This window comes from Cnephaeus nilssonii, assembly GCF_951640355.1.
Source record: "Cnephaeus nilssonii genome assembly, chromosome: 6".
NCBI classification, from domain to species: Eukaryota; Metazoa; Chordata; class Mammalia; order Chiroptera; family Vespertilionidae; genus Cnephaeus; species Cnephaeus nilssonii.
In genome coordinates, this window is record NC_137077.1 from 99051319 (window position 1) to 99078066 (window position 26748).

The window sequence follows — 26748 nt, forward strand, 5'->3', positions numbered from 1 at the left end:
AAAGTTTCCCTCCACTGGGCACCTCTATGATTGGAGGCTTATCTTACCCAGGTGAGGTGTAATGCACCTTTGTAAGGCCCTATGGTGGAGTGGGGTAGGGAGAAAAGGCTGTGGGGAAGAAAGGACCCATAGCTATGCAGGCTTGCTCTCAGGCAGGTAGGTGTCTGTTAGGAGAGTACACTTAGAAATGGAGATCTGAGCATCAGTCCCTTTAACGCTACTTGTGCTCTGTTCCCTTTGGAGAATCTCTGTGTATCTGTGATCACTTCCATTTGATTTAGGCCACACATCTGGATGACAAAATAGTCCACCATCCACCTGTATCCCACTTTCTAGATGTTTGGTTTCTTACGGACATAATATGAATCTAACCTAGCCTTGTTTTTGAAAAATAGTCAATGTGAAATATTTCAGATATATACAACAAATCAGCTATCGCCCATCTTCAATAATCAAGAACACATGGATACTTTTTATGTGCACCCTCCACCCAGCCTTTCCCCTGGGTAATGTTGAAGCAAACTCTAGACAGCATATATCATTTGACTTCTAAATAATTCTTATGTATCTCATAATTTTAAAAATATGTAACAATACTATTATCTCACCTAAAATTTTTTAATATCAAATATTAGTATAGCCAATCAGCAATCAAGTTTCCCCAATTGTGTCAGAATTTAATAAAAAATAGTTGGCTTGAAATTGAATCCAAATATGATCTACATTTTCCATTTGGTTATTATATCTGTTTATCATTTAATCTACAGATTTCCCCTATTTTTCCCCCTGAAAATTTATCTGTTGAAGAAATGGATTATTTTTCTGCATTTTTCTGATTTCATTCACATCGAGTTTTAAAATATTCCTTGTTTCATGTATTTTCTGTCATCTGACATTCCAAACCTTCATCAGACTCAGGTTGAATATTTTGTCAAAAATATGTAATGGGTAGTATTGTATATGTCCATCCAGCACATCATACCTCGTGGTTCTTCTTTTTGAGCTATGAATGAATATTGCTGGTCACCACCTGAGTGCATTATTTAACCAGGGACTTGCAAACCAGTGATATCCTAAATCTTATATTTCTTCCTTTTCCTAACTGGAATACATCTATAGAGAGAAACTTTTCTTCACTGACTATTTGGTGACACAGAAGTACAGTTTTTACAGGAGGGTACTCAGCTCTGTAAAAAATGAATTAAAATTAATGAATTTTCAATTGTTATTCTTTTTAAATCTCATTTTAGTCCTCTCATAGGTTCATCCTAAGATGAAGGATTGGTTCTCTTCAGGGAATCTGGAAATTAAATGATTTCTGGTCCTTAGTTTATTTTTATTTTCATTTTTTTATTATTTTTATTTTTTTTTTACTTTGCCGTCTTTTTAAAAATGAAGTCTATTGGGGTGACATTGGTCAACATGAACATATAGGTTTCAGGTGTGGGTTTCTATGTTATAAGACCTGTATACTGTACCATGGGCTCACCACCCAAAGTCAAATCTTCTCCTGTCACCTTATATTAGGATCTCCTCTATCCCACCCCCTTCCCTCTGGCAACCACCACACTGCTGTTTGTGTTCATGAGTTTCAGTTTTATATCCCACATATGAGTGAAATCATATGGCTCTTAGCTTTTTCTGACTGGCTTATTTCACTTAGCATAATGTTCTCAAGGTCCATCCATGTTGTTGCAAATGGTGTTATTTCATCCTTTTTTGTAACTGAGTAGTATTCCATTGTGTATATGTACCACCATCTTCTTTATCCAGTCCTCTATTGCAGGACACTTGGGTTGTTTCCATGTCTTGGTCACTGTGAATAATGCTGCAATGAACATAGGGGTGCATATATCTTTGTCAATACATGATTTCAAGGTTTTCGGTTATATACCCAGGAAAGGGATTGCTGGGTCGTATGGTACCTCTATTCTCAATTTTTTGAGGAATCACCAGACTGCTTTCCTTAGTGGTTGTACCAGTCTACATTCCCACCAGCAGTGGATGAGGGTTCCCCTTTTTTCCACATCCTCTCCAACACTTGTTATTGCTTATCTTGTCGATAATAGCCATTCTAACAGGTGTTAGGTGGTATCTCATTGTAGTTTTTATTTGCATTTCCCTAGTTGCCAATGAGGTTGAACATCTTTTCATATATCTATTGGCTGTTTGTATGTCTTCTTTAGAGAGGTGTATTTTCAGGTTCTCTGCCCACTTTTTGATTGGGTTGTTTGGTGTTGAGTTTTATGAGTTCTTTATATATTTTGGAAATTAAAACTTTGTTGGAGATACTGTTTGCAAATATCATCTTCCAGCTGGCTGGCTGTCTATTTGTTTTGTTGTTAGTTTCTTTTTCTTTTTTTTTTTTGAGATCATATAGTTTATTCTAATCTTGCAGATGAGGATACAGACAGAGGTTATGGGAATTTTTCAAAGGCATAGAATCAAGTAGTAGCAGAGCCAAGGTTACAACTTGCATCTTCCTTTTTATTTATTCTTTAGTTTAAAGTATTAAATGTAGTATTACATATGTCTCCTTTTTCTCCCATTGACCTCTTCCTGGTCACACACACAAACCCCAGCACATGCCCTCACCCTCCTAGTGTCTGTGTTCATTGGTTATGTTTATATGCATGCATACAGGTCCTTTGGTTGATCTATAACCCACACCTCTCCCCTCCCCTGCCTTCCCTATGAAGTTTGACAGTCTGTTTGATGCTTCTCTGTCTCTGGATCTATTTTTGTTCATCAGTTTATGTTGCTCATTATATTTCACAAATAAGTGAGATCATGTGATATTTATATTTCTCTGACTGTCTTATTACGCTTAGCATAATGCTCTCTTTGTCCATCCATGCAGTTGTGAATGGTAAGAGTTTATTTTTTTTGCAGCAGCAGCATATTATTCCGTTGTATAGATGTATGACAGTTTTTTAATGCATTTTACGCTTAAGTCTTTTATCCATTTTGAGTTTATTTATTGTTAATTTTTTTCCAGTTCCGTGAGATTTTTTTCTCATTTAATTTTTTTAATTTTTTTAAATTACTTTATTGATTAAGGTATTACATATTTGTTCTCAACCCCCATTACCTTCCCAACCCCCCCCCCCCACTCATGCCCCTACACCCCTGTTGTCTGTGACTACTGGTTAGGCTTATATGACTGTATACAAGTCCTTTGGTTGATCTCTCCCCCTTATCCCCACCCTCCCCTACCTTCCCTCTGAGGTTTGACAGTCTGATTGATGCTTCCCTATCTCCAGATCTGTTTTTGTTCATCAGTTTATGTTGTTCATTACTTCCCATAGATGAGTGAGATCATGTGATATTTATCTTTCTCTGACTGACTTATTTCACTTAGCATAATGCTCTCCAGTTCCATCCATGTTGTTACAAATGGTAGGAATTCCTTCTTTTTTAGCACAGCATAGTATTCCATTGTATAGATGTACCACAGTTTTTTAATCCACTTATCTGCTGATGGGCACTTAGGCTGTTTCCAGATCTTAGCTATGGTAAATTGTGCTGCTATGAACATAAGGGTGCATATATCCTTTCTGATTGATGTTTCTAGCTTCTTGGGATATATTCCTAGAAGTGGGATCACGGTGTCAAATGGGAGTTCCATTTTTAGTTTTTTGAGGAAACTCCATACTGTTCTCCACAGTGGCTGCACCAATCTGCATTCCCACCAGCAGTGTATGAGGGTTCTTTTTTCTCCGCATCCTCGCCAGCACGTGTAGTTAGTTGATTTGTTGATGATAGCCATTCTGACAGGTGTAAGATGGTACCGCATTGTCATTTTGATTTGCATCTCTCAGATAGTTAGTGACTTTGAGCATGTTTTCATATGTCTCTTGGCCTTCCTTCTGTCTTCTTTCAAAAAGCTTCTATTTAGGTCCGTTTCCCATTTTTTGATTGGATTGTCTATCTTCCTTTTGTTGAGTTGTATGAGTTCCCTGTAAATGTTGGAGATTAAACCCTTATCGGTGATAACATTGGAAAATATGTTCTCCCATGCAGTGGGCTTTCTTGTTGTTTTGTTGATGGTTTCTTTTGCTATGCAGAAGCTTTTTATTTTCATGTAGTCCCATTTGTTTATTTTCTCTTTATTTACCATTGCCTTAGGAGCAGTATCAGTGAAGAAGTTCCTTCGGCATATGTCTGAGATTTTGCTGCCTATGGATTCCTCTAGTATTTTTATGGTTTCCCGTCTTATGTTTTAAGTCTTTTATCCATTTTGAGTTTATTTTTGTGTATGGTGTAAGTTGGTGGTCTAGTTTCATTTTTTGCATGTATCTGTCCAATTTTCCCAACACCATTTATTGAAGAGACTGTCTTGACTCCATTGTATGTTCATGCCTCCTTTGTCAAATATTAATTGGGCATAGTGGTTTGGGTCGATTTCTGGGTTCTCTATTCTATTCCATTGATCTATATGTCTGTTCTTGTGCCAGTATCAGGCTGTTTTGAGAACAGTGGCTTTGTAATACAACTTGATATCTGGTATTGAGATCCCACCTACTTTGTTCTTCTTTCTCAGGATTGCTGCAGCTATTCGGGATCTTTTTTTATTACAGATGAATTTTTGGAGAGTTCATTCTAGGTCTGTGAAATATGCCATTGGTATTTTAAAGGGGATTGCATTGAACATATAGATTGCTTTGGGTAGTATGGACATTTTGATGATGTTGATTCTACCAATCCATGAACACGGTATATTTTTCATCTGTTTATGTCTTCCTGTATCTCTTTTTTTAGTGTCCTGTAGTTTTTTGCACATAGGTCTTTTACCTCCTTAGTTAAGTTTATTCCTAGGTATCTTAATTTTTTTGGTGCGATGATAAATGAGATTGCTTTTTTAGTCTCTCTTTCTGTCAATTCACTATTGGTGTAAAGAAATGCCATGGATTTCTTGGCATTAATTTTGTATTCTTCTACCTTACCGAATTCATTTATTAAGTCTAATAATTTTTTGATGGAGTCTTTAGGGTTTTCTATGTACAGTATCATGTCATCTGTGAATAAGGACAGTTTTACTTCCTCTTTTCCGATTTGGATGCCTTTTATTTCTTCTTCTTGTCTGATAGCAATGGCTAGTACTTCCAGTACTGTGTTGAACAGGAGTGGTGAGAGTGGGCATCCCTGTCTTGTTCCTCTTCTTAGGGAAAATGGTTTTAGTTTTTACCCATTGAGTATGATGTTGGCTGTGAGTTTGTCATATATGGCTTTTATTATGTTGAGGTATGATCCTTCTGTTCCCACCTTGCTGAGAGTTTTTATCAAAAATGGGTGTTAGATTTTGTCAAATGCTTTTTCTGTGTCAATTGATATGACTATATGATTTTTCTCCTTCAATTTGTTTATGTGGTGTATCACGTTTATTGATTTGCGGATATTGTACCATCCTTGCATCCCTGGAATAAATTCTGCTTGGTCATGGTGTATGATCTTTCTGATGTACTGCTGGATCTGATTTGCTAGAATTTTCTTGAGGATTTTGGCATCTATGTTCATGAGGGATATTGGCCTGTAATTCTCTTTCTTTGTGTTGTCTTTATCTGGTTTTGGGATTAGGGTAATGCTGGCTTCATAGAATGAGCTTGAAGTGTTCTTTCCTCTTGAATTTTTTGGAATAGTCTGAGGAGGATAGGTTTTAGTTCTTCCTTGAATGTTTGGTATAACTCTCCTGTGAAGCTGTTTGGCCACGGGCTTTTGTTTGCTGGATCTTTGGAGAATTTGTTCTAGGTCTTTGAAGTATGCCATTGGTATTTTAATGGGGATTGCATTAAATCTATAGATTGCTCTGGGTAGTATGGACATTTTAATAATGTTGATTCTACCAAGCCATGAACATGGTATATTCTTCCATCCTATCTAATAAAAGAGTAATATGCAAATTGACTGTCACTCCAAAATACAAGATGGCCACCCCCATGTGGTCAAAGATGGCTGCCCCCATGTGGACACAAGATGGCCACCACAAAATGGCCAGCAGGGGAGGGCAGTTGTGAGCGAGCAGGCCAGCAGGGGAGGGCAGTTGTGGGGGACCCAGACCTGGAAGGGAGGGCAGTTGGGGGCGATTAGGCCTGTAGGGGAGGGCAGTTGGGGGGGACCAGGCTTGCAGTGGAGGGTTGTTGGGGGGGACCAGGCCTGCAGGGGAGGGCAATTGGGGGGGGACCAGGCCTGTAAGGGAGGACAGTTGGGAGGGGACCCAGGCCTGCAGGGGAGGACAGTTGGGGAGGACCAGGCCTGCAAGGGAGGACAGTTGGAGGGGGCCCAGGCCTTCAAGGGAGAACAGTTGGGGGTGATCCGGCCAGCAGGGGAGGGCAGTTAGTGGTGACCAGGCTGGCAGAGGAGGGCAGTTGGGGGGGGACCCAGGCCTGCAGGGGAGGGCAGTTGGGGGGGGACCCAGGCCTGCAGGGGAGGGCAGTTGGGGGCAACCAGGCCTGCAGGGGAGGGCAGTTGGGGGTGACCAGGTCAGCAGGGGAGGACAGTCAGGGGTGACTAGGCCTGCAGGGAAGGGCAGTTGGGAGTGACCAGGCCTGCAGGGGAGGACAGTTAGGAGTGACCAGGCCTGCAGGGGAGGGCAGTTAGGGGCGACCAGGCTGGCAGGGGAGGGCAGTTAGGGGCAATTGGGCTGGCAGGGGAGCAGTTAGGCATCGATCAGGCTGGCAGGGGAGTGGCTAGGGGGTGATCAGGCTGGCAGGCAGACGCAGTTAGGGACAATCAGGCAGGCAGGCAGGCGAGCAGTTGGGAGCCAGCAGTCCTGGATTGTGAGAGGGATGTCCGACTGCCCGTTTACGCCTGATCCCTGTGTGATCTGGCATAAACAGGCAGTCGGACATCCCTTGAGGGGTCCTAGATTGGAGAGGGTGCAGGCTGGGCTGAAGGATACACCCCCACCCCATGCATGAATTTTGTGCACTGGGCCTATAGTTTGTTTGTGTCTTCCTCTATCTCTTTTTTTCAATGTCCTGTAGTTTTCTGAGTACAGGTCTTTTACCTTCTTAGTTAAGTTTATACCTATCTTGTTCCTGTTCTTAGGGGAAATGGTTTTAGATTTTGCTCATTGAGTATGATGTTGGCTGTAGGTTTGTCATATAAGGCTTTTATTAGGATGAGGTATCATCCCTCTATTCTCACTTTTCTCAGAGTTTTTATCAAGAAAGGGTGTTGGATTTTGTCAAATGTTTTTTTCTGAATCAATTAATATGATTATGTGATTTTTATCTTTCAATTTGTTTGTGATGCATCACGTTTATTGTTTGCGGACATTGTACCATCCTGGCATCCCTGGAATAAATCCCACTTGGTCATGGGGTATGATCTTTCTATTGTAATGCTGGATCTGATTTGCTATGATTTTGTTGAGGATTTTAGCATCTGTGTTCATCAGGGATATTGGCCTGTAATTCTGTTTTGTTTTGTTTTGTGTTTGTTTGTTTGTTTGTTTATTTTTTTTGCAGTGTCTTTATCTGGTTTTGGGATTAGGGTAATACTAGCTTCATAGAAAGAGTGTGAAAGTGTTCCTTCCTCTTGAAATGTTTGGAATAGTCTGAGGAGGATAGGTTTTAGTTCTTCTTTGAATATTTGGTAAAAGTCCCCTGTGAAGCCTTCTGGCCCAGTGCTTTTACTTGCTGGAAGATTTTTATTAGTGCTTCAATTTCCTCCATAGTTATCAGTCTATTCAGATTTTTTTATTCTTCCTGATTGAATTTTGGGAGGTAGTATTTTTCTAGAATTATGTTCATTTCTTCTAGGTTGACTAGTCTGTTTGAATAGAGTTGTTCATAGTATTTTTTTTACAATCATTTGTATTTCTGTGGGGTCTGTTGTTATTTCACCTCTTTCATTTCTGATTTTGTTTACTTGAGTCCTCTCTCTTTGACACTCGGTGAGCCTGCCTAGAGGTTCATCAATCTTGTTTTTCTTTTCAAAGAACCAGCTCTTGGTTTTATTGATCTTTTGTATTGTTTTATTGTTTGTTTGTTTGTTTGTTTGTTTTGGTCTCTATGTCATGTATTTCCACTCTAATCTTTATTATTTCCTTCCTTCTGCTCACTCTGGGCTTTTCTTGTTGCTCTCTTTCTAATTCTTTTAAGTTGTAGAATTAGATAATTTATTACCAGTTTTTCTTATTGTTTGAGGTAGGTCTGTAATGCTATGAACTTCTCTCTCAGGACTGCATTCACTGAGTCCATTACATTGTGGATTATTGTGATTTCATTTTCATTTAGTTCCAGGATGTTTTTTATTTCTTCTTAGATCTCTTTGGTAACCCAATCACCTAAATATATAAAAGTCCAGTGACTGGAATGGTGGAACGACCAGAATGACTGGAATGTACGGTAGCTATGACATGCACTGTGGCAGCCAACCAGCCTGACCCAGGCTCTGATTGCCTCCCCCTCCAGTTGGCCCTGCCCCTGATTGGTCCCTCAACCCTGATTGGGGGTGGAGCTGGCCAGCCAATTGCCTGTAGCCCCTCCCCCTGGCCACCTGGCCCAATGGGCCCCCATTGGGGCTGGATGGCTGGACCCCACCAATGCACAAATTCATGTACCAGGCCACTAGTTGTTTAATAACATGCTAGTTAGCCTCCAAGTGTTTGAATTTTTTTATTGTTTTTATTGTCATTTATTTTTAATATTATGCCATTGTGATCTGAGAACATGCTTGATATGATTTCTATCTTCTTGAATTTGAAGAGACTTTGCCTGTGTCCCAATATATGGTCTATCTTTGAAAATGCTGCATGGCACATGAGAGGAATGTATATTCTGTAGCTTTGGGGTGAAATGTTCTGAAGATGTCGATTAAGTCCATCTGATCTGAGGGAGTAATTTAGGATTGATGTTATTTTGCTGATTTTTTGTCCAGAGGATTTATCCATTGCTGTCAATGGGATATTAAAGTCCCCTACTATGATTGTATTGCTGTTGATCTCTCCCTTGATATCTTCCAGAAGTTTTTTTTTTTTTATGTATTTGGGTGTTCCTGCATTGGGTGCATAAATGTTTACCAGAGTTATATCCTCTTGTATTGTTGATCCCTTTAGTATTATGAAGTGGCCTTCCTTGTCTCTTGTTATGGCCTTCACTTTGAGGTCTATTTTATCAGATATAAGCATTGCTACCTTAGCTTTTTATATTTCATTTTAAATTGCCTGAAAAACACTTTTCCATCCCTTCACTTTCAGTCTGTGTTCTGAGGTGGGTCTCTTGTAGACAGCATATATATGGGTCACATTTTTGTATTCATTCAGCCACTCTATGTCTTTTGATTGGAGCATTTAGTCCATTTACATTTAAGGTTATTATTGATAGGTACTTGTTTGTAGCCATTTTTATTCTTTATGCCCATGTTCTTTCTTCCCTTCCTGTTTCTTCTTTTTACAATAGTCCCTTTAGCATTTCTTGCATTGCTGGCTTGGTAGTGATAAACTCCCTTAGACTTCTTTTGTCTGCGAAGCTCCTGATTTCCCCTTCAATTTTGAATGATAAGCTTGCTGGATAGAATATTCTTGGATTCAGTCCCTTGCTTTATTTCACTTTGTATATTTCATTCCATTCCCTTCTGGCCTGATGTGTGTCTGTTGAGAAATAAGTTGATAATCTAATGGGAGATCCTTTGTAGGTATCTCTCTGTCTCTCTCTCATAGCCTTTAAGATTCTCTCTGTCATTAACATTTGCCATTGTAATTACAACATATCTTGGTGTGGGTTTTTGGGGGGTTCATCTTGTTTGGGACTGTCTGTGCTTGTGTGACTTTTTTATTCCTCATATCAGGGAAGTTTTCTGTCATTATTTCTTCAAATAGGTTTCCTAACCCTTGCTCCTCTTCTTGTCCTTCTGGCACCCCTATTATATGTATGTTACTTTGTTTTTTCATGTTGTCCCAAAGCTTCCTTAGGTTCTCCTCCTGCTTTCTATTTTTTTTCTCCAATAGTTGTTCAGATTGGGTATGTTTCTTTATTCTGTCTTCTAATTCACTAATTCAGTCTTCTGCTTTTTCTAGTCTACTGTTGAAACCTTTTATTGTGTTTTTTATTGTAGCTGTATCATTTTTCATTTCCTCTTGATTCTTACGTAAGTTGTTGATTTTCTCATCCATCCAGTTTATGAACAGTATGACCATTACTTTGATTTTTTTCTGATATATTGCATGCCTCTGTTTCATTCTCTAGTGATTCCCCCTTTTTCTTTGCGGGTTGTTTCTTTGTCTCCCTATTTTTGCTCTCACTGAAGGGTCCAGGTGCCGAGTCATGTGGGGCCTGTGGCTGAAGTGGAGGCCTAGGCAGAAGGGTCACACACCACAACAGTCACTGGAGGGCCCAGGCGTCGGGATGCACGGGGCCTGTAACCATAGAAGTGGGTCAGCGGGAGCATTGCGCACCTCGAGAGTCACCAGAGAGTCCAGGAGGTGGGACATGGGGGGCCCCTGGCCAAAGCATCCAGTTGGCAGGAGGGTTGCACACCCTGAGTGTCAGTGGAGAGCCCAGTCATCAGGACATACAGCACCTGTGTCTGCAGCGGCAGGAGGGTTGTGTACCCTGAGATTCACCAGAGTGCCCATGCACTGGGACATGTGGGGCATGTGGTGGCAGCAGCAGGTTGGCAGGTGGGTTGCGCACCCTGAGAGTCATCAGAATGCTCGGGCACTGGGATGTGCAGGGCTTGTGGCAGCAGTGGTGCGCCAGCAGGAGGATCGCACCCTCTAGTACTCAGAGAAGCCTGCAGCCAGGGAGGCTGGTGTCTCGGTGTCCATGGGTCTGCAACTGAGGTAGCAGGTCTTTAGCCAGAGTGGCTGTAGGGTCCCAGGTGGTGTCTAAGGCCAGTCTGGGTGTTGTTGAGGCTGGGCTCCTAGTCACAGCAGCTCTCCCCTTCAAGATGGCATGGTTTCTATGTGTTTTTTTAAATCCATTTTTAAAATGCTTTGTAATTTTCAGGGTATAGGTCTTTCATGTTCTTTGTTAGGTTTATTTCTAGGCATTTTATTCTTTTGGTTGCAATTGCAAAAGGATATTTTTTCATTTCTTTTTCTGAAGTTTTATTGTTAGTATACAAGAAGGCAATGGATTTTTGCATATTGATTTTTGTATCTTGCAACTGGACTGTATTTATTTATTGTTTCCAATAGTTTTTGGTGGAATCTTTAGGGCTTTCTATATACAGAATCATGTCACCTGCAAAAAGTGATATTTTTGCTTCTTCCTCTTTTATTTGTGTGCATTTTATTTCTTTCCCTTACCTTATTGCTCTGGGTAGGATTTCCATTACTGTGTTGAATAAGAGTGGTGAGAGTGGTCATCTTGTCTTGTTCCTGTTCTTAGAGAAAAACCTTTCATTTTTCTGTCATTAGCTGAGGATTTATTATAAATGGCCTTTATTATGTTGAGATACTTTCCTTCAATTCATATTTTATTGAGTTTTTTAAATCATAAATGGATGTTGTATCATATCAAATGCTTTTTCTGTATCTATTGTTAAGATCATATTATTTTTATACTTTTGTTAATGTGGTGTATTACATTGATTAATTTGTGCGTGTTGAATCATCCTCGTTCCCCTGGAATGAATCCCATTTGATTGCAATGTGTTATTATTATTATTTTTTATGTTCTTTTGTACTCAATTTGCTAGTATTTTGTTTAGGAATTTTGCAACTGTATTTATCAGAGATACTGGTCTGTAGTTTCTTTCTTTGTGTTATCTTTGCCAGGTTTTGATTTCAGGGTTATGTTGACCTCATAGAATCTGTTAAGAAGTATTGCCTCTTCTTCAATTTTTTGGATGAATTTGAGAGGGATAGATTTTAAATGTTTTGAATGTTTGGTAGAATTCACTGGGGAAGCCACCTGGTCCAGGACTTTGGTTTTTTGAGAAGTTTCTGATGGTTGTTTCAATTTCCTCACTACTGCGTGGTCTATTTAGAGTTTCCAATTCTTCATGATTTAGACTAGGAAGGTTATATAATTCTAGGAACTTATCCATTTCTCTTAGGTTATGATCCTTTGTTTATCTGTGATATCTGTGGTCATTTATCCTCTCTCATTTCTGTTTTTGTTTATATGGGTCTTTTCCCTTTTTTTCCTTAGTGAGTCTAGCCAGGGGTTTGTCAATTTTATTAATCTTTTCAAAGAACCAGCTCTTTGCTTAATTAATTTTTATAGTCTTCTTGTTCTCTGTTTCATTCAGTACTCCTCTAATTTTTATTATTTCCATTCTTCTGCTGTCTTTGGGTTTCTTTTGTTGTTTTTTCTCTAGTTCTTTAAGATGTGATGTTTGTTTGTGTGTTTGTTTGTTTATGTGTTTGTTTGTTTACTTGGGGGTTCTCTTGTTTCTTGAGATAGGCCTGTAATGATATAAACTTCCCTCTTATTACTGCTTTTGCTGCATCACAGATGCTTTGATATGTTGTATTGTCATTGTCATTTGTCTCTACATCTTTTTATCTCATTTATTTCTTACTGGACCCAGTCATTTTTTAGTAGTATTTTGTTTAATCTTCATGTATTTGTACCTCCTTTATGCAGTTGATTTCTAATTTCAAGGCATTGTGGTCAGAGAATATGCTTGGTATAATTTCAATCTTCTTACATTTTTTGATCCTAGTTTTATGACCCAACTTACGATCTATCCTTGAGAATGTTCCATGTGCAATGAAGAAGAATGTATAATCTGATGTTCTTGGAGGAAAGGTTCTATAAACGTCAATTATGTTCATTTGGTCTAGTGTCTCATTTAAGGCTGATATTTCTTTATTGATTTTCTGTTTGGTTGATCTGTCTAGAGCTGTCAATGGAGTATTAAGGTCCCCAACTATGGTTGTGTTTTGATCTGTTTCTCCCTTTAATTCTGTGAGTAGCTGTTTTATATATTTCAGTGCTCCTTGGTTGGGTGCATATATATTAACTAGTGTTATGTTTTCTTGATGTAGTATTCCCTTTATCATTATAAAATGTCCATCTTTGTCTCTCGTTATCTTTGTTATCCTGAAATCTATTTTGTTAGATATAAGTATGGCTACCCCTGCTTTTCTGTGGATGCTATTTGCTTGGAGAGTCATTTTCCACCCTTTTACTTTAAATCTACCTTTGTCTTTGCAGCTTAGATGTGTCTCTTATAGGCAGAATATGGTTGGGTTTTGGTTTTTGGTCCACTCTGCTACTCTATGTCTCTTTATTAGTGAATTCAGACCATTTACATTTAGAGTAATTATTGATGTATGAGGATTTTCTATAGCTATTTTTTCTCTTGTTTTCTGTTAGCTCTGTGCCTCCATTGATTCTTTTCCTTTGTGTTTCAGTCTGTTGTTTTTGTTTGGTGGTATTTCATACTTATTTCCTCTTTTTTTTAAAAAGCTATGTGTCATGGTTTGGGGATTTTTTTGTATGGTTGTCATTAGGTTTATAAGAAATAAAGTTGCATCTATACCATAGATTTTTTACCTATGAGTGCATCTGATCTTTATCTTCCTTTGCCAGTTCAGATCTTTACCTCCTCCCCTTTTATGTTTTTGTTGTCACAAATTATCCCTGCGTATGCTGTAAGTTTCTTGGTGCTCTTACTTGTAGTGTTGTGACCTTATGTTCTTTATTTCAGGAGGATAACTTCCTTGAGTATTTTTGCAGTGGAGGTTTTCTGGTTATTAAATCCCTCAGCTGCTATATGTCTGGGAACATTTTTATTTCTCCTTCATATTTAAAGGATAATTTTACTGGATATGTTATTCATGGCAAATAATTTCTCTCTTTCAGATGTTTGAATATTTGGTTCCACTCTCTTCTGGCTTGTGCAGTTTCTGCTGAGATGTCAGATGAAATTCTGATGAGTTTTCCTTCTTTTCCTTAGCTGATTTGATAATTTTTTCTGTCATTAATTTTTGACAGCTTTAATACGAAGTGTCTTGAAGAGGGCCTTTTGGGTTGAAGTAACCCAAAAAGGCTCTGTTCTGTTTGCTTCTTAAATTCAAGTACCTAATTTTTTCCATAGGTTTGGGAAGTTCTCATTCACTATTTGTTTGAATAGACTCTCTGTTCCATGCTCTCTCTCCTCCTCCTCTGCAATGGCTATAATTCTAGTATTGATTTTTTTGGATGGAGTCAGATAGTTCTCATTTCTAGATTACTATCTTCAATATCACTAATTCTTTCCTCCATCTGGTTAGCTCTGTTTTCTATGCTCAATGGTTTACTCTTAATATCCTTAATTTCATGCTTCATTTCCAGGATTTCTGATTGGTTCTTTTTTAAAGTTTTAATATTTTTGGTAAAGTTCTCATTTTGTTCATTGATTTGTTTTCTGAGTGCATTGAATTGCCTGTCTGTATTTTCTTGCATAATGTTAAGTATTTTCAGAACTGCAATCTTGAAATCTCTGTCATTTATATCATATTTCCATGTGTTTCAGCTTGCTTTCTGGAGATCGTTCATTTTCTTTCTGGTCATCATAGTTACTGAGGTTATCCATGGTATTTGCTGTCCTCCTTTGCCTATGCATTTATCTCTGAAGAGTTCTTTCTACTAACTATTTCTAGTAAATGGCACTGAATTGCAATATTTTTTTTTTTACCTCTCTGATCTCCCAGTCCTGAACCTCTGTGGCTTCTATAAGACAGTACAGCTGTACTGCTTGGGGATGGGGTTTGTTTTTCCCTCACTCTAATGGCGACCCCTGACCTCCATGGGATCCTACCCCAAGTTCTCCTCCTGGGGATCAGTCACAGGGGGAAATAGCCATTCTACTATAATAGCTCTTGGTTTACAGATAACATGCTCCTGTACGCAACTACAAGGGCAACCGGAGTCAAGTTTTGGGAGTCCAAGCAGTGGCAGGGCTCTGTGGTTCCATTTCTTTGTCTGAAAGATCACCTCTGTCCTGATAGTGGAGAGGTGCACAGCAGAACCCCATTCTCTGTCAGGCATCTGCTGATTCAGTCATTGTTTGCTCCTTCTATGCTTGCCCTGCTGGGCTGTCCCTCTGCAGCTCTCTGTTCCTCCTGGCCAAAGGAAGCTCCTGCTACTGCCAGATTTCTCCCCTGTCCTGGCCAGCTGAGCCATTGGGCTGCAGGGTTGCATCTGTGGGCTGTCTGTGCCTTCCTCCCTTCTCGTCTCCCCATTTATTTCCAGTTGCCCACCTTTAGATGTCTCAATGCATGGGTCTCTCAGTAGTGTGTCTGTGTTGAGAAGGGATTGCTTTGAATTATAGTTGGTTAACTTGTTGAAATTTCAGGAGGAGAGGGCAAGGGGCTTTCTCACACCACCATTTCTCTGACGTCCAATAATTACTTTTTACTTTTGGCACTGAGTCTTAAGCCAGCCAATCTTTAAAAAAATATGTAACAACTAAAATCATTTGACATGTGCTATTGTGAGACTTTGTATTTAATCCCTTACTCTAATTTACACTATCTTTTCTTGTAGTCAAAAAAGTATCCGAAGATTAGGATATACATATTCACTTAGCGATCCTCTTCACAATCGGACACAATACAATGATGAGTACATTTGGAAGTTACATTCTACAGAAGATTTTATCAAAGCTAGGACTCCAAGAGAGATTGGGAGTCACAATTCTCACTCCAGTCAAGTAAGATAATACCTACATATCTATTTAATTTAATACTGTATCAATAATCCAATACTGAGAATTTGAATATATCACAAAGATCCTTCATCATCTACAGTTATGGTCCTTCTTAGACTATTTTATCCACCTTTTTACATTTATTTCTAACTACTTCTTCCCTATCCCCTCATTTTAAAATGAAAAAATTAAAATGAAATTTACATAGAGAAATTATAAGGGAAAGAAGGGGATGGAGAGGCAACTTGAAAATTAAAAGAGACTTGAAAGACAAATTTGACAGGGGGACAGTGAGTATCCCTTATATTTTGAGGGATTTCAGTGTAAAGGCAAACTGAGAAATATTTTAGTAACTAGAGGAGAAATAGGATGAAGAGAGTTTTCTTTTTAATATAGGAGAAATAAAGGCAGGCTTGGGTACAACCTCCCAGAAGAGAGGGAGGAATGGAAGTTGCAAGAGAGAGGTGAGAATTGTTGGGTAATGTGCTGGAGTAGACTAAATGCAGGCTTTAGGGTACCAGGTGGGGTCAGGTCCTGCTTGGGTGACCCAGCAACTCTGTCAACACAGATGTAGTAGCTGGCAGGTGACATGGTATGCTGTGTTATTCTCTTTGTTGGCTTCAATTTTCTCAGGGAAATAGGAAGCAAGAGGGAAGAGAGGGAAGATAGAAAGAGGTAGGGGAAGTTCTAAGTTTTATAATCATAAATCTCTTTGGAGACAAATAGGAGAGAAGACTTGGGGCTCCCAAGGCAAAACAGCAGCTGTCTTACCTGTGGCCAGAGCTAAAATTCATGGGTCTTCTCTTCCTTTGCTCTTGTCTGAATATTTCTAGTTGGAGACACAGGTCTTTGGATTTTGCAATGATATATTTTTCATTAGCGTAAAAGTTAAGGAAGTGATAAAGTACCCGTGTAAATGGATAGCTTTGTAAACTGGTGCTTCCTGTGGACAGGCACAGCACCTGTATGGTGCACACAATGGGACATCTAGCTGAACCTGGGAAGACTTAAAAGAATATGTACACTCATGCCTGCACACTCGAACCACTTGGTGAAACCATGTGGATTTTCTTGAAAATTGTGTTTTTATTCATAGAACTTCTTTCGCTGGACACTACCTCCATGTCACTCAACACCAGTGAAGAGCTACCTCCCTTGGAAAGTTGCTGCTTCGATGGATGAGGTCAGGAAGGCTGTATCAAATCAGTTTACTTCCCATACTAGTAGAGACTTTGTGGACAAAATTGTGTTTTTATTGATAGGACTTCTTTCACTGGACACTACCTCCACTTCACTCAACATCAGTGAAGAGTTACTTCCCTTGGAAAATCGCTGCTTCCATGGACAAGGTCAGGAAGGCTGTATCTAATCAGTTTATTTCCCATACTAGGAGAGACTTTGTGGACAGAGCTGAAGGTAAGTGTACCCATTTCTCTTCTTTACTGCTAATGCACTAGGGACTGGAGTCCCAGTTGACTCTTTAGTCAAGTAACTCACAGGATAGACATGGGAAAACTGCAATTTAGCAACAGAAACAGTCAAGTATAAAATGCAGCATGTGGTGAGAAGTGCAGGATGCTGTAGGTGTGAACAATGGGACATCTAGCTGGACCTGGGGAGAGAGTCCAGGAAAGGCTTCTTGGGATGAAGGCCAAAGACAAGTGAGCTAGGTGAAGATGAAGGTGTTAAGTTAAACATCCTATTTCCAATTCTGAACTGCTTATTTGCTATTCTTTAAAATTAGAACTTTTATTAAACCAGTTCATGAATATACTTAAAGATAGTTCCCTACAAGCTCATAATGAATAGCAGCAGTTTCTTTACCCACCCCTCCATGCCCAGTCCTACTACACATTGATAATCATTTTCAGTCATTTCAACTGTTTTTTCTTATGTCATCCTCTGTATTTTAAAATACTGTGCTCATACTGCTATTTTTTGGTCCATCAATTTTAAACATTATTATTTACTTTTCTGTATGGCAGTTGAGGATTTGTCTCTCCTATAACTCTTCCTCACTCTTCCTCCATCCATCCTCTCAAAATAATTATATTATAAAATTTTGGTTAATTAAAATGTTAGGTGTTATATTATGATTATGATATGATATATTATAATATGTAAATATTTACTACTGAGCCAGGTGTTATTTTATGATTATGTTTCTTTTTACTTTTTTTCTACAAGAATTAATAACCTTTTTTTTCCATTTGTTTAGTTTTCTATGCGCCTGTCACTAATTTTTTTCAAATACTTTGTCACACACTTACCAAGATTTTCCCCAAATATAGTTCCAGAAATTGTATCAGTTTGATATTTTACTGGAGAGCTGATACCTTCCATGTCCTCTAATCTAGAAGAATTGCTCTGTAAATTTGCCGCCCAACTGTGTCCTGGTACTTTTTCATTATTCTGGCATTTCTTTGGTCTCTTCCTGCCCTGAATCTCATTTCCTGAGTCCACATATTCCCCCTCCCTCATTTTGTTAAAACACATCTTCTAGTAGCTTACTATTACAGGGGGTGTAGGAGGAACAATATGAAAATGTCTTTTTTTCTTTCATTATATATGTTGATACTTTGTCTGAGTATAGAATTCTAAGATGATAATCACTTTCCCTCAAGCCCCTCAAATGACTTCTAGCACCCAGGACTGTTATGTAACAGACATGTCATTTTGATTCCTGATTCTTTCATATATTTTCCTGGAAGTTTTTATGATCTTCTCTTTATTCCGGATATCATAAAATTTAATGTTCTCATGCATTAGTGAGAATCTCATTTATTATGTTGGACAATCAGAGACTTTTTAATCTAGAGACTTATGACCTTTGATTTTAGAAATTGTTCCCATATACTTTTCCCCTATTTTTCTCCCATTTCTTTTCTCTGTTCTCTTCTGGGACTCCTATGAATTGGTTTGATTCTTCAATTTTCTTACATTTCCTCTCCTAGTATCTTTCTCTTTGTATTTTTATCATGTTTAATTAAAATGTTTTTTACTTTTTAATCCAATTCTTTATGTTTTAAATTTCCAAGCTCTCTTTCTTCTCCTCTCTGATTATTTTCTAAAAATAATATGCTGTTCTTATTTTGTGATGCAGCAATTCTCATAAATTTTAGTATAGTTATGATATACTTTTTAGTGCTTTTATCTATTCTTTGCTTAATCTCTATTTTTCTCTGTGTCTTAATGGTCTAGTGAAAATCTAGGGGCTTTTTTGTTCACATTTACAAGGGAGTGAAGGTAGATTTACTATGAAGCTAATAAAACTTAAGTCTCACTTTTGTGGACTTTTTTTTCCTTAAAGTGTATTTACTTAAAATATTAAGCTACAGGGTTCACAAAATCTACAAGGGAGGTACTCAAATATGATTGGAAACTACATACAGAGATGAGGCTTGTTGGTTGGTGCTTGACTTAGGTGGTGAGCTCTCTTTTTTGTTGGGAAACCCCCACATGCCAATATTTGTAGATCAGTCAGTTTTTCCAGAAAGGTAAACATTGGTTATTGGTATTCTAAGAGCAGTACTGGGAGAGGGGCTGAGAGCTTCCTGCTTGCTGTGCATACTCTTCCTGAATCTCTCCTTTTTCTCTGGTCCAGAATCTCCCTCCACCCTTCTCCTGTTATTGGTATACCAGAAACCAGAACTTCTTTGGTTCAAGTTTGCACTAAATAAATCTCTGGTTAAGAAGGAGATAAAATCAAAATATCTCCATATTGCAGATAAAGGGTCATGGAAAAACATCTGAAATGCCAGAATTCTTTTTAAAAAAAGTCATTGAGCTTCCCATCAAAGTTGTCCTTTCAGTATGCGCAAATTACCATGTGTTCTTGTGTAAATAAATGCTAAAGACCTGTCAAGACACACTCCTAAATCTCTTAATTCCATTTGCTTCTCTCTTTCCCCATAGCCACTGCCTTAGTTCAGGCTACCAATATTTCTCCCTTGAATGACCTCTAATCCAACACACTTTTCTGGTTTTGTCTCCTCTAGTTCATTGTCCATCCTATAGCCAAAGTGAGTATAAATTATATCACTTTCTAGTTTAACATCCTTCAATGGCTCCCCATTGTCATCAGGGTCCTGTGCAATCTGTTCCTTGCCCACTGCTCCAGCATTTCCCCTCACCAGTCCCCACACTATGAGCCTGCTTTCCATCCTCCAGACTCATCAAGCCCCCTGTAGCCTCACACCTCACACACACTGCTGCTTCTCTGTGAACTGCCTCTCCCTTTCTTCTTTTAGCTCATGTCCATTCATTATTTAGGTCTAAATGCAAGCTGATTTTTCTCCCAGGAGTCTTCTCTCATCCCCCAAGTTTGGATCAATGGCCCTCCCATATGTTTTTATAGTTCCTCTTCTGCAGCATTTATCACATAGTATTGTAATTATCTCTTTTTTTTGTATCTGTTTCTCTAATGCAATAATTTAAGTTTTGGAAGCTCAGGGATCACGTATTACCTGAATGTACTCATAATTGAATTATGGTGAACGAGTGAGAAGCACTAAAAAGTACTTTTTTCCTCAAAAAATTCAGGCTTGGAGAACTCTGGTTAGATGACTTAGAATAGCAAATAAAAGCAACAGAATTGGTTCCCACTTGGCTATAGATTATGTGCTAAGGGTCCTAGTGGTTTTAAGTGGTCCTTGCTGTAGGTTCACTTTTGGATTGGGCCTTTCAACAGATGCCACACCTAATCTTAAAGGAGCCAGTTTCTCTCTTTGGGCTCTAAGTGATGTAGTATTTGTCACCATTATCAAATGGAAAAGAAACCAGTGGGACCTGAGCTCCTGAGGAGAGGGATGATCCTGGCCTTGGAGGGGTGGTTAGCTTTGGGCCAGGTTGTCTTGTCTGTCCATACTTCAGTACCACTATAGGGAATTCAGGTGTTGGTTGGGCCCCTTTGTATCAGGATCTTCTCTCCTTAATGCTGAAGAAAATCATTTATAAAGGCAATGAAAGCATTCTTTGAGAATTAATAACTGAGAATTATTTTATGCATTTATTACATAGGCAGTCACTAGTGTGTGCTTCAGATTAATTGCTAATCGATAGCAATTATGTTCTAATTTTTCTTTTGTTCACTCATTAACTTAGTAAATATCCAATGAGGTCTATTACTGTGAAAAGTAGTAAGGATCAATAAAGAACATAACTTAATCTTTTTCTTCAAAGAAACTCTGGGTAAGTCTCGGCCCCAATTATTGTATTTTCTGGGTCTTCATCTTCAATTGCTCTACTTCTGTGTTGGTCCATCCTGGTCCACATAGACTAAGCCCTCCAGAACCTGGTTCCTAACTTATCTCTCCTGCTTCCCCCTCAGCTACTTTTCCCTGCCCTGCATACCTTCCACTCCCGGCCGACAGACTACATTTTATGAACACACTGTGCACTTTTTGCTTCAGTGTTGGTCCTTTGTCAAAGTACTCTTTTTATTATGTCTGCCTTTTAATTCTCATCTTCCTTCCCTTTCCATAATAGAGCTCATTACACTCTCTCTGGGCTTCTGTAGCACCTATTCAATGCTCTGAATCAGTGATTCTTAATCATATGAGAAGATTCTTCACAATATACTATAAGTGCCTGGTTCCCACTGCTAGAGATTCTCGATGTCTGGGATGAGGTTCAGCAGATACAATTTGGAAAAATCATCCCAATTATTTCTGATGCATGATCTCCATGTGATAATTATTGTTCTAAGTGTTATGCTTGCAAGACATCACATTCCACACATGTTTGTACTGTATCTATCTTTCTAATCATACTTATTTGAGGTTATTTTAAGGTAGAACATTGGCTTAATTATCTCTAACCTTGGCACAGAACACATATAGGAACTAAACACAGTTGCTTTTGAGTAGGAACATCAAGTATTTCAACAGGAATTTGTTTTTCTCCTATGAAGCTCTTAGTAATTTATAAAATCCAAGTTATAGATGGTGTTTACTAGGAACAGTGCCAGATGATTTTCTAAAATATTTTAAGGATCTCTGATTTTGAGCTCTAAAGTTTCCTCCTCTCTATAACCTTGTATTCTCCTAAGGCAACTTATAGGTTCATTATGAGGGTCATTGAGTACCCACATCCTCTCTTCCTGAGTCATATAAATTAAAAGCATGCTGATCTATACAGAGATAATTTTTAAAAAATCAATAACAAAATGCTCCTGGTTGCCAGTAGATGACATCACATATTGTATGATGTACAATGAACATGTGAATGTATTTTGAAAAGACCTATTGAAAAACCTCAGAGAGAAGACGGGGGGAGGGGTTAGAGATCAACCAAAGGACTTGTATGCATGCATATTAGCATAACCAATGGACACAGACACTGGGGCAGTGGGGGCTTGGCCTGGGGGATGGGAGTGGCGGGGGGGTGTCAAATGTGGGGGTGGGGAGGAGACATAAGAAAGAAAAACTAATTGGGAACAAGAATTGACTTTAGTTTCAATAGTAATTGGCACTCTTTGGACAATGCTTATGACATCCATGGTTTTAACATCTTTTTCCTGAATAAAGTTGGGGGTGTGTACTTCTGAACTAACATTTTGTAGCAAGAATTAAAGGTGAACTCATCTAAGTGAGATGGTTATGACCATCTCCTCTAGAATCTGGTCGAGTTCTTATGGAACCTAGCATTCAATTAGTGCTTAATAAATATTTAATGATTATAGATAATGATTATAAAATATTTGTTAGCAGAGTTATTTCAAAGAAATAATAGTGGTATTGTCCACTAACAACAATGATGTTACCTAAGCCTCCATCAGTAAGGGATAAGCTTTGAGTGGTTCTTTCCAGGTAATGGGGACGATATGCAATGCTCCATCTAGGGCTGCCAGGTGCAGCAAATGAAAATACAAGATGTCCAGTTAAATTTGAATGATATAAAGTAGATAAATACTGAGTACTTATCTAATGTTACACTAAAAATTATACATTATTTGAAATTCAAATTTAACTGGCATCCTATGTTTTATATGGCAATCCTAGCCCTATCTAAAACACCTCTCCCTGCTCCCTAGCCCTGCCCCAAGGACAAGGCAGGCCTGCTGGAGTGAGGAATGCCTTTTGAGAACAAAGAGCACTCCTAAACAACAAAACATGTATTCATTAGAAACTGCTTCTAATCACTTGAGCATATACTTCCTGTGCCTGATAAAGCAGAACATAATTTCTTGGTTGAAATTGTCCATACCACTAAATATAAAAAGAGTGAGGTTTAGTGTGATAAAGTGGAAGCTACTGCCAGAGGCTAAATGGAATGAAAATATGACGCTATTTAGAAATAACTAACTAGGAGTAATCATTGCCTTTCGTTTCCAACCCCACCCCAGCTCAGAAGATTAAGCAAAGTTCTCAGATGTTTCTGGAATGGAAAAAGTTACTTTCCCATCCCACAGACACTGAATTTCGACGCAATTACCAAGTTCCAGCTAAAATTCCTGAGTTTCAGGATTTTACTTTCAAATATGGATGCTACTCAAGCCTACCAGTTGCTTCTCAGGGTCTAGGTAAGTGCACCTGTAGCTTTTATTTATTTTATTTTTCACATGTAGCTTTTAAAATTTTTTTACTTTCTTCTCATCTGCTTTCACTTTTGTTGTTGTTGTTGTTAATACTCACCCAAGGACATTTTTCCATTAATTTTTAGAGAGAGAGTGGAAGGGAGGGGGAGAGACACAGAGAGAGAAACATTGATGTGAGAGAGACACATTGATTGATTGCCTCCCTCATGCACTCTGCGGCCTGGGATCGAGCCTACAACCGAGGTACATACCCTTGACCATAATCAAACCCATGACCCTTCAGTCTGTGAGCCGATGCTCTATCCACTGAGCCAAACCAACTAGGGTTCACCTGTAGTTTTCAAGCAACTTTAGGGCAACCCACTTTGGGTCCCCTCCCTGCTAGGGGGAGTCCATCTATCACTAAATTTTGCTTCTGCTAACAAAAAAGAAAAACAAACAAAAATTAAGCAACTTCAAAGATGTTATCCTCTTGCTTAAAGATTCCTCTTAATCTTAATAAGAGTCTCAGAGAATGCCAGTAATCCCTGCATGGAATTAGAACTATGCCTCCATAGTACCTCGCCTCAAATTCAGGAAATGAGTAAGTCTCAAAGAGAAATGACTGCTTATTCCAAGAGATGAGTGCATCCTCAGCCTGGGAGGGACAGGTGTTGGGATTGGGGGACACCCTCCTCCATTATAATATGAAAGGAAGGATTCAATTTCTATAAATTTATAGGAAAGGAGATTAGGTGGGAATCAAATTATTTGGTCAATTATTCACTGAAAGTTTATCCACAAGGCACACCCTTCAAGCATCTTCATATTTAAGAGGTGTGTGTGTATGTGACTGAGATTTCTATTGCTTTTAATAGAAAAAGTTCCGTGACCCAGCCACCTCCACGCTGTTGGTTGAGAATTGGGTGTCATTTTGAGATAGTGATTGATTCCTGGCATAAAGTTGGGACCAAGGAGTACTTTACACAGAAATCACAGAACAGACGCTCAGCATCTAGGGTTAGAAGGTAGCCGGGAAGTGACTTGTTCTAGATTCTCACTTCCTATGTGAGTCATTGCTAAACCATACTTGCCAAGGGGTGATATCATCCCTGCTCAGACTCTTCAGAGGAGTACTCATTCCCAAGGAGTTCCTTCATTCTTAGATATTTTAACTGTTTGAAAGTTCTGAACAGTTAGAATCTTCCTCGCTCAACTTCTAGCAAATTTTTCTTCTTCCCACAGAGTATAAATCTATTGTTCTATGAAAACCTTAGTACATGGCTTCTAAGTCTCTTGCACTAAAAGCATTTTCAGACCCTAAAAATACTTCTCAGATGTGGTGTCCAGTCCCCTCACCTACCCAGTCCCTCCATCTGGCCAATGGTTCATTTCAAGGAGGCAACTTGGAACTGAAGCAGTACTTAAGGTGTTCTCCTGGTTTACAAAAATTGGACAAATTGTGGACAGATTCTCACATCATCTTAATTGCTTTCATTTATTTATTTATTTTTGGTAACTCCATGACTACTAGAACTTACATTCAATAAGCAATGTTCAGAATCAAATGTAAGTGGCCTGCACCTCACACCTTCATTAGTCTGAATGTGCAATGAGTGCTGACTGTAGATGCCATCCTTGTTCCAAACTGCTCCTCCCATGGCACCTGGCGGAGGCCTCTCTATGGGTGAGTACCAGTCTGCCCAGGAGATGGCATGAAAGGGAAACAAAGCAGGAGGTGAATGCTATCATCCTAACATGCTGACCTGCAGAAAAGTTGATTCCAGGGAAAACTTCTTTTCTGAAATTAGTGGTCAAACTCAACCTTCTGGTCATCATCTCCAGCTCCTCCCACTCCCACAGCAACAGTGCTAAGTCCCAGCCACTCTGCCTGCCCGAGTCACTCACACAATGCCTCCCATTCCAGTACCATTAAGTAGACATCAGGTTGGACTCAGGGCTGTCGGGGTGTGCTCAGCCAATAAGGGAGGAGTGCCTTGCTTCGTGACAACCTCTGTCTTTCCTTCCCTGGTGTCTCCCTAGTCCCTTCCGTACTATGCAGCCACATGAAGAATCAGGACCGCACAAAGAAGCAGACCATCTACCAGAGTGACTACGGGAAAGCCTACCTGGATTTCTTAATGATCTTAAACTCATTTACTCCCTCTCAAATAACTGAGTACCTGAAAAGTGTCTCCTGCAAAGGTAAGATGAGGTCTTGAGTTACTTGTTCATGAATTTACAGGTCACATATCATTGTTTTACACCAAATAGAAATTATTCCAACTTCCAGACACTGTAGTTAAATGGTCACAAGGAAAAAATATTGCCTCAAAAAATCCATAGTTTTTGTGCAAACCTCAACCCATTGAAAATAAATTTTCCTTAAAAGATGCCCCAGTAACTATATTCCCACTTATTAAAAAGAAAACAGAGCTTTTCATTCATTTCTGACCTTACTTGCCTGTGGCTGAGTTGTTCCAGGGTGACTTTTGCTTATAGTTAATGGTTTTCTCCAGTGGTTGTGTGTACTGTCTCATAGATTTCTTTTATTCTGTGTAATCTTTATTTCCTGTTTGGTAGTACTTTTCTGTGACAGGCATTTTAGAGTACATGAGTATTTTCACATGTCATATCCTCAAAGAGAGCAAGTGCCATTCCCAGTACCTTGTTGACCCACTCCACGTAACAGGGACTTGTCCCAGGTTGGGGCCTAGTGACAGGAATCTACTTGGAAACATCTCAGGGCAACTGGCCAGTCCGAACATGGAAAGTGTGAACTCAAGAGAATAGGAATTGGAGGGGAGGAAATGACACTCATCTGACAGCTGCCTCTCAGCACCCAATGCTAGTGTTAATGCCCTATGACTCCTCATCTTTAAGCACATGACCAATGCAGACATGTATATTTATTTAAAGTGTATACATATACCACTAAACTAATGTATTATGTATATTATAAATCAGAAAAAAAAATGTGGAAGGAGAAAATAAGAGCAAATATAATAGAGGTTCTAGTATTTCTCCTTGCACCCAATGGACCATCTCGTTCACCCTACCTGTGTTCTAGGCTATGTGGTGGTCACTGCCTTGTTCCATGCCCTGTGGTCAGGCTTGAACTCAGAAGAACCTCTACCAGCTGCTCAGTAACCTTCCACCTTCTCTTGGGTCCCCAATTTCTGTCAGCAGCCATGATCAGAAGAGCTTCTTCTGAAATCCTTGATGAAACTCTTTTATCCGTGGATCTGCTGCCCCACACCAGACTGAAACCCTGCTGGAGGCAAGACTAAAAAGGGGATGTGTGTGAATGTGCTTGTGTGTGTGTGCTTGGTTATATGGTTGTTGTTGTTTTTTTGGTGTGTGTGTGTGTGTGTGTGTGTGTGTGTGTGTGTGTGTGTGTGTGTTGGGGGCAAGGGGAACCTCCCCCACCTCACAGTCTAAGGGCTGATGCCCAAAAGGCCCCTAAAAGAGTTTGAGTGTTGGGTCTCAAAAAGGTACCAGCAGCAGATGTCCTGCCTCGCTCTAAGGCAGAAGCAAAAGTCTGTATTTCCCATCGGGAACTTCATTCCTGTTAACAGAGGCCTCTGGGCCAGTCTGACACTCAGAAAGACATCGAGGGGCTCCTTGAAAGAAAGAGTCCA

General features: G+C 39.2%; 1 protein-coding gene across 1 annotated transcript in view; it reads left to right on the plus strand.

Annotated features, from left to right (window-relative positions):
• The window catches only part of TEX26 (testis expressed 26), a gene marked incomplete at its 5' end in the record, with an annotated part of 38683 nt that extends 12403 nt beyond the window's left edge, over positions 1–26280 (plus strand). The window contains 5 exons of the mRNA XM_079774550.1: positions 15429–15594; positions 16854–17007; positions 22937–23113; positions 25151–25312; positions 26178–26280. Of these exons, the coding sequence (XP_079630676.1) occupies positions 15429–15594; positions 16854–17007; positions 22937–23113; positions 25151–25312; positions 26178–26257 (739 nt within the window). The 3' untranslated portion in view covers positions 26258–26280. The remainder of the gene's footprint in view (positions 1–15428; positions 15595–16853; positions 17008–22936; positions 23114–25150; positions 25313–26177) is intronic.
• Positions 26281–26748: the final 468 nt, after the last annotated feature.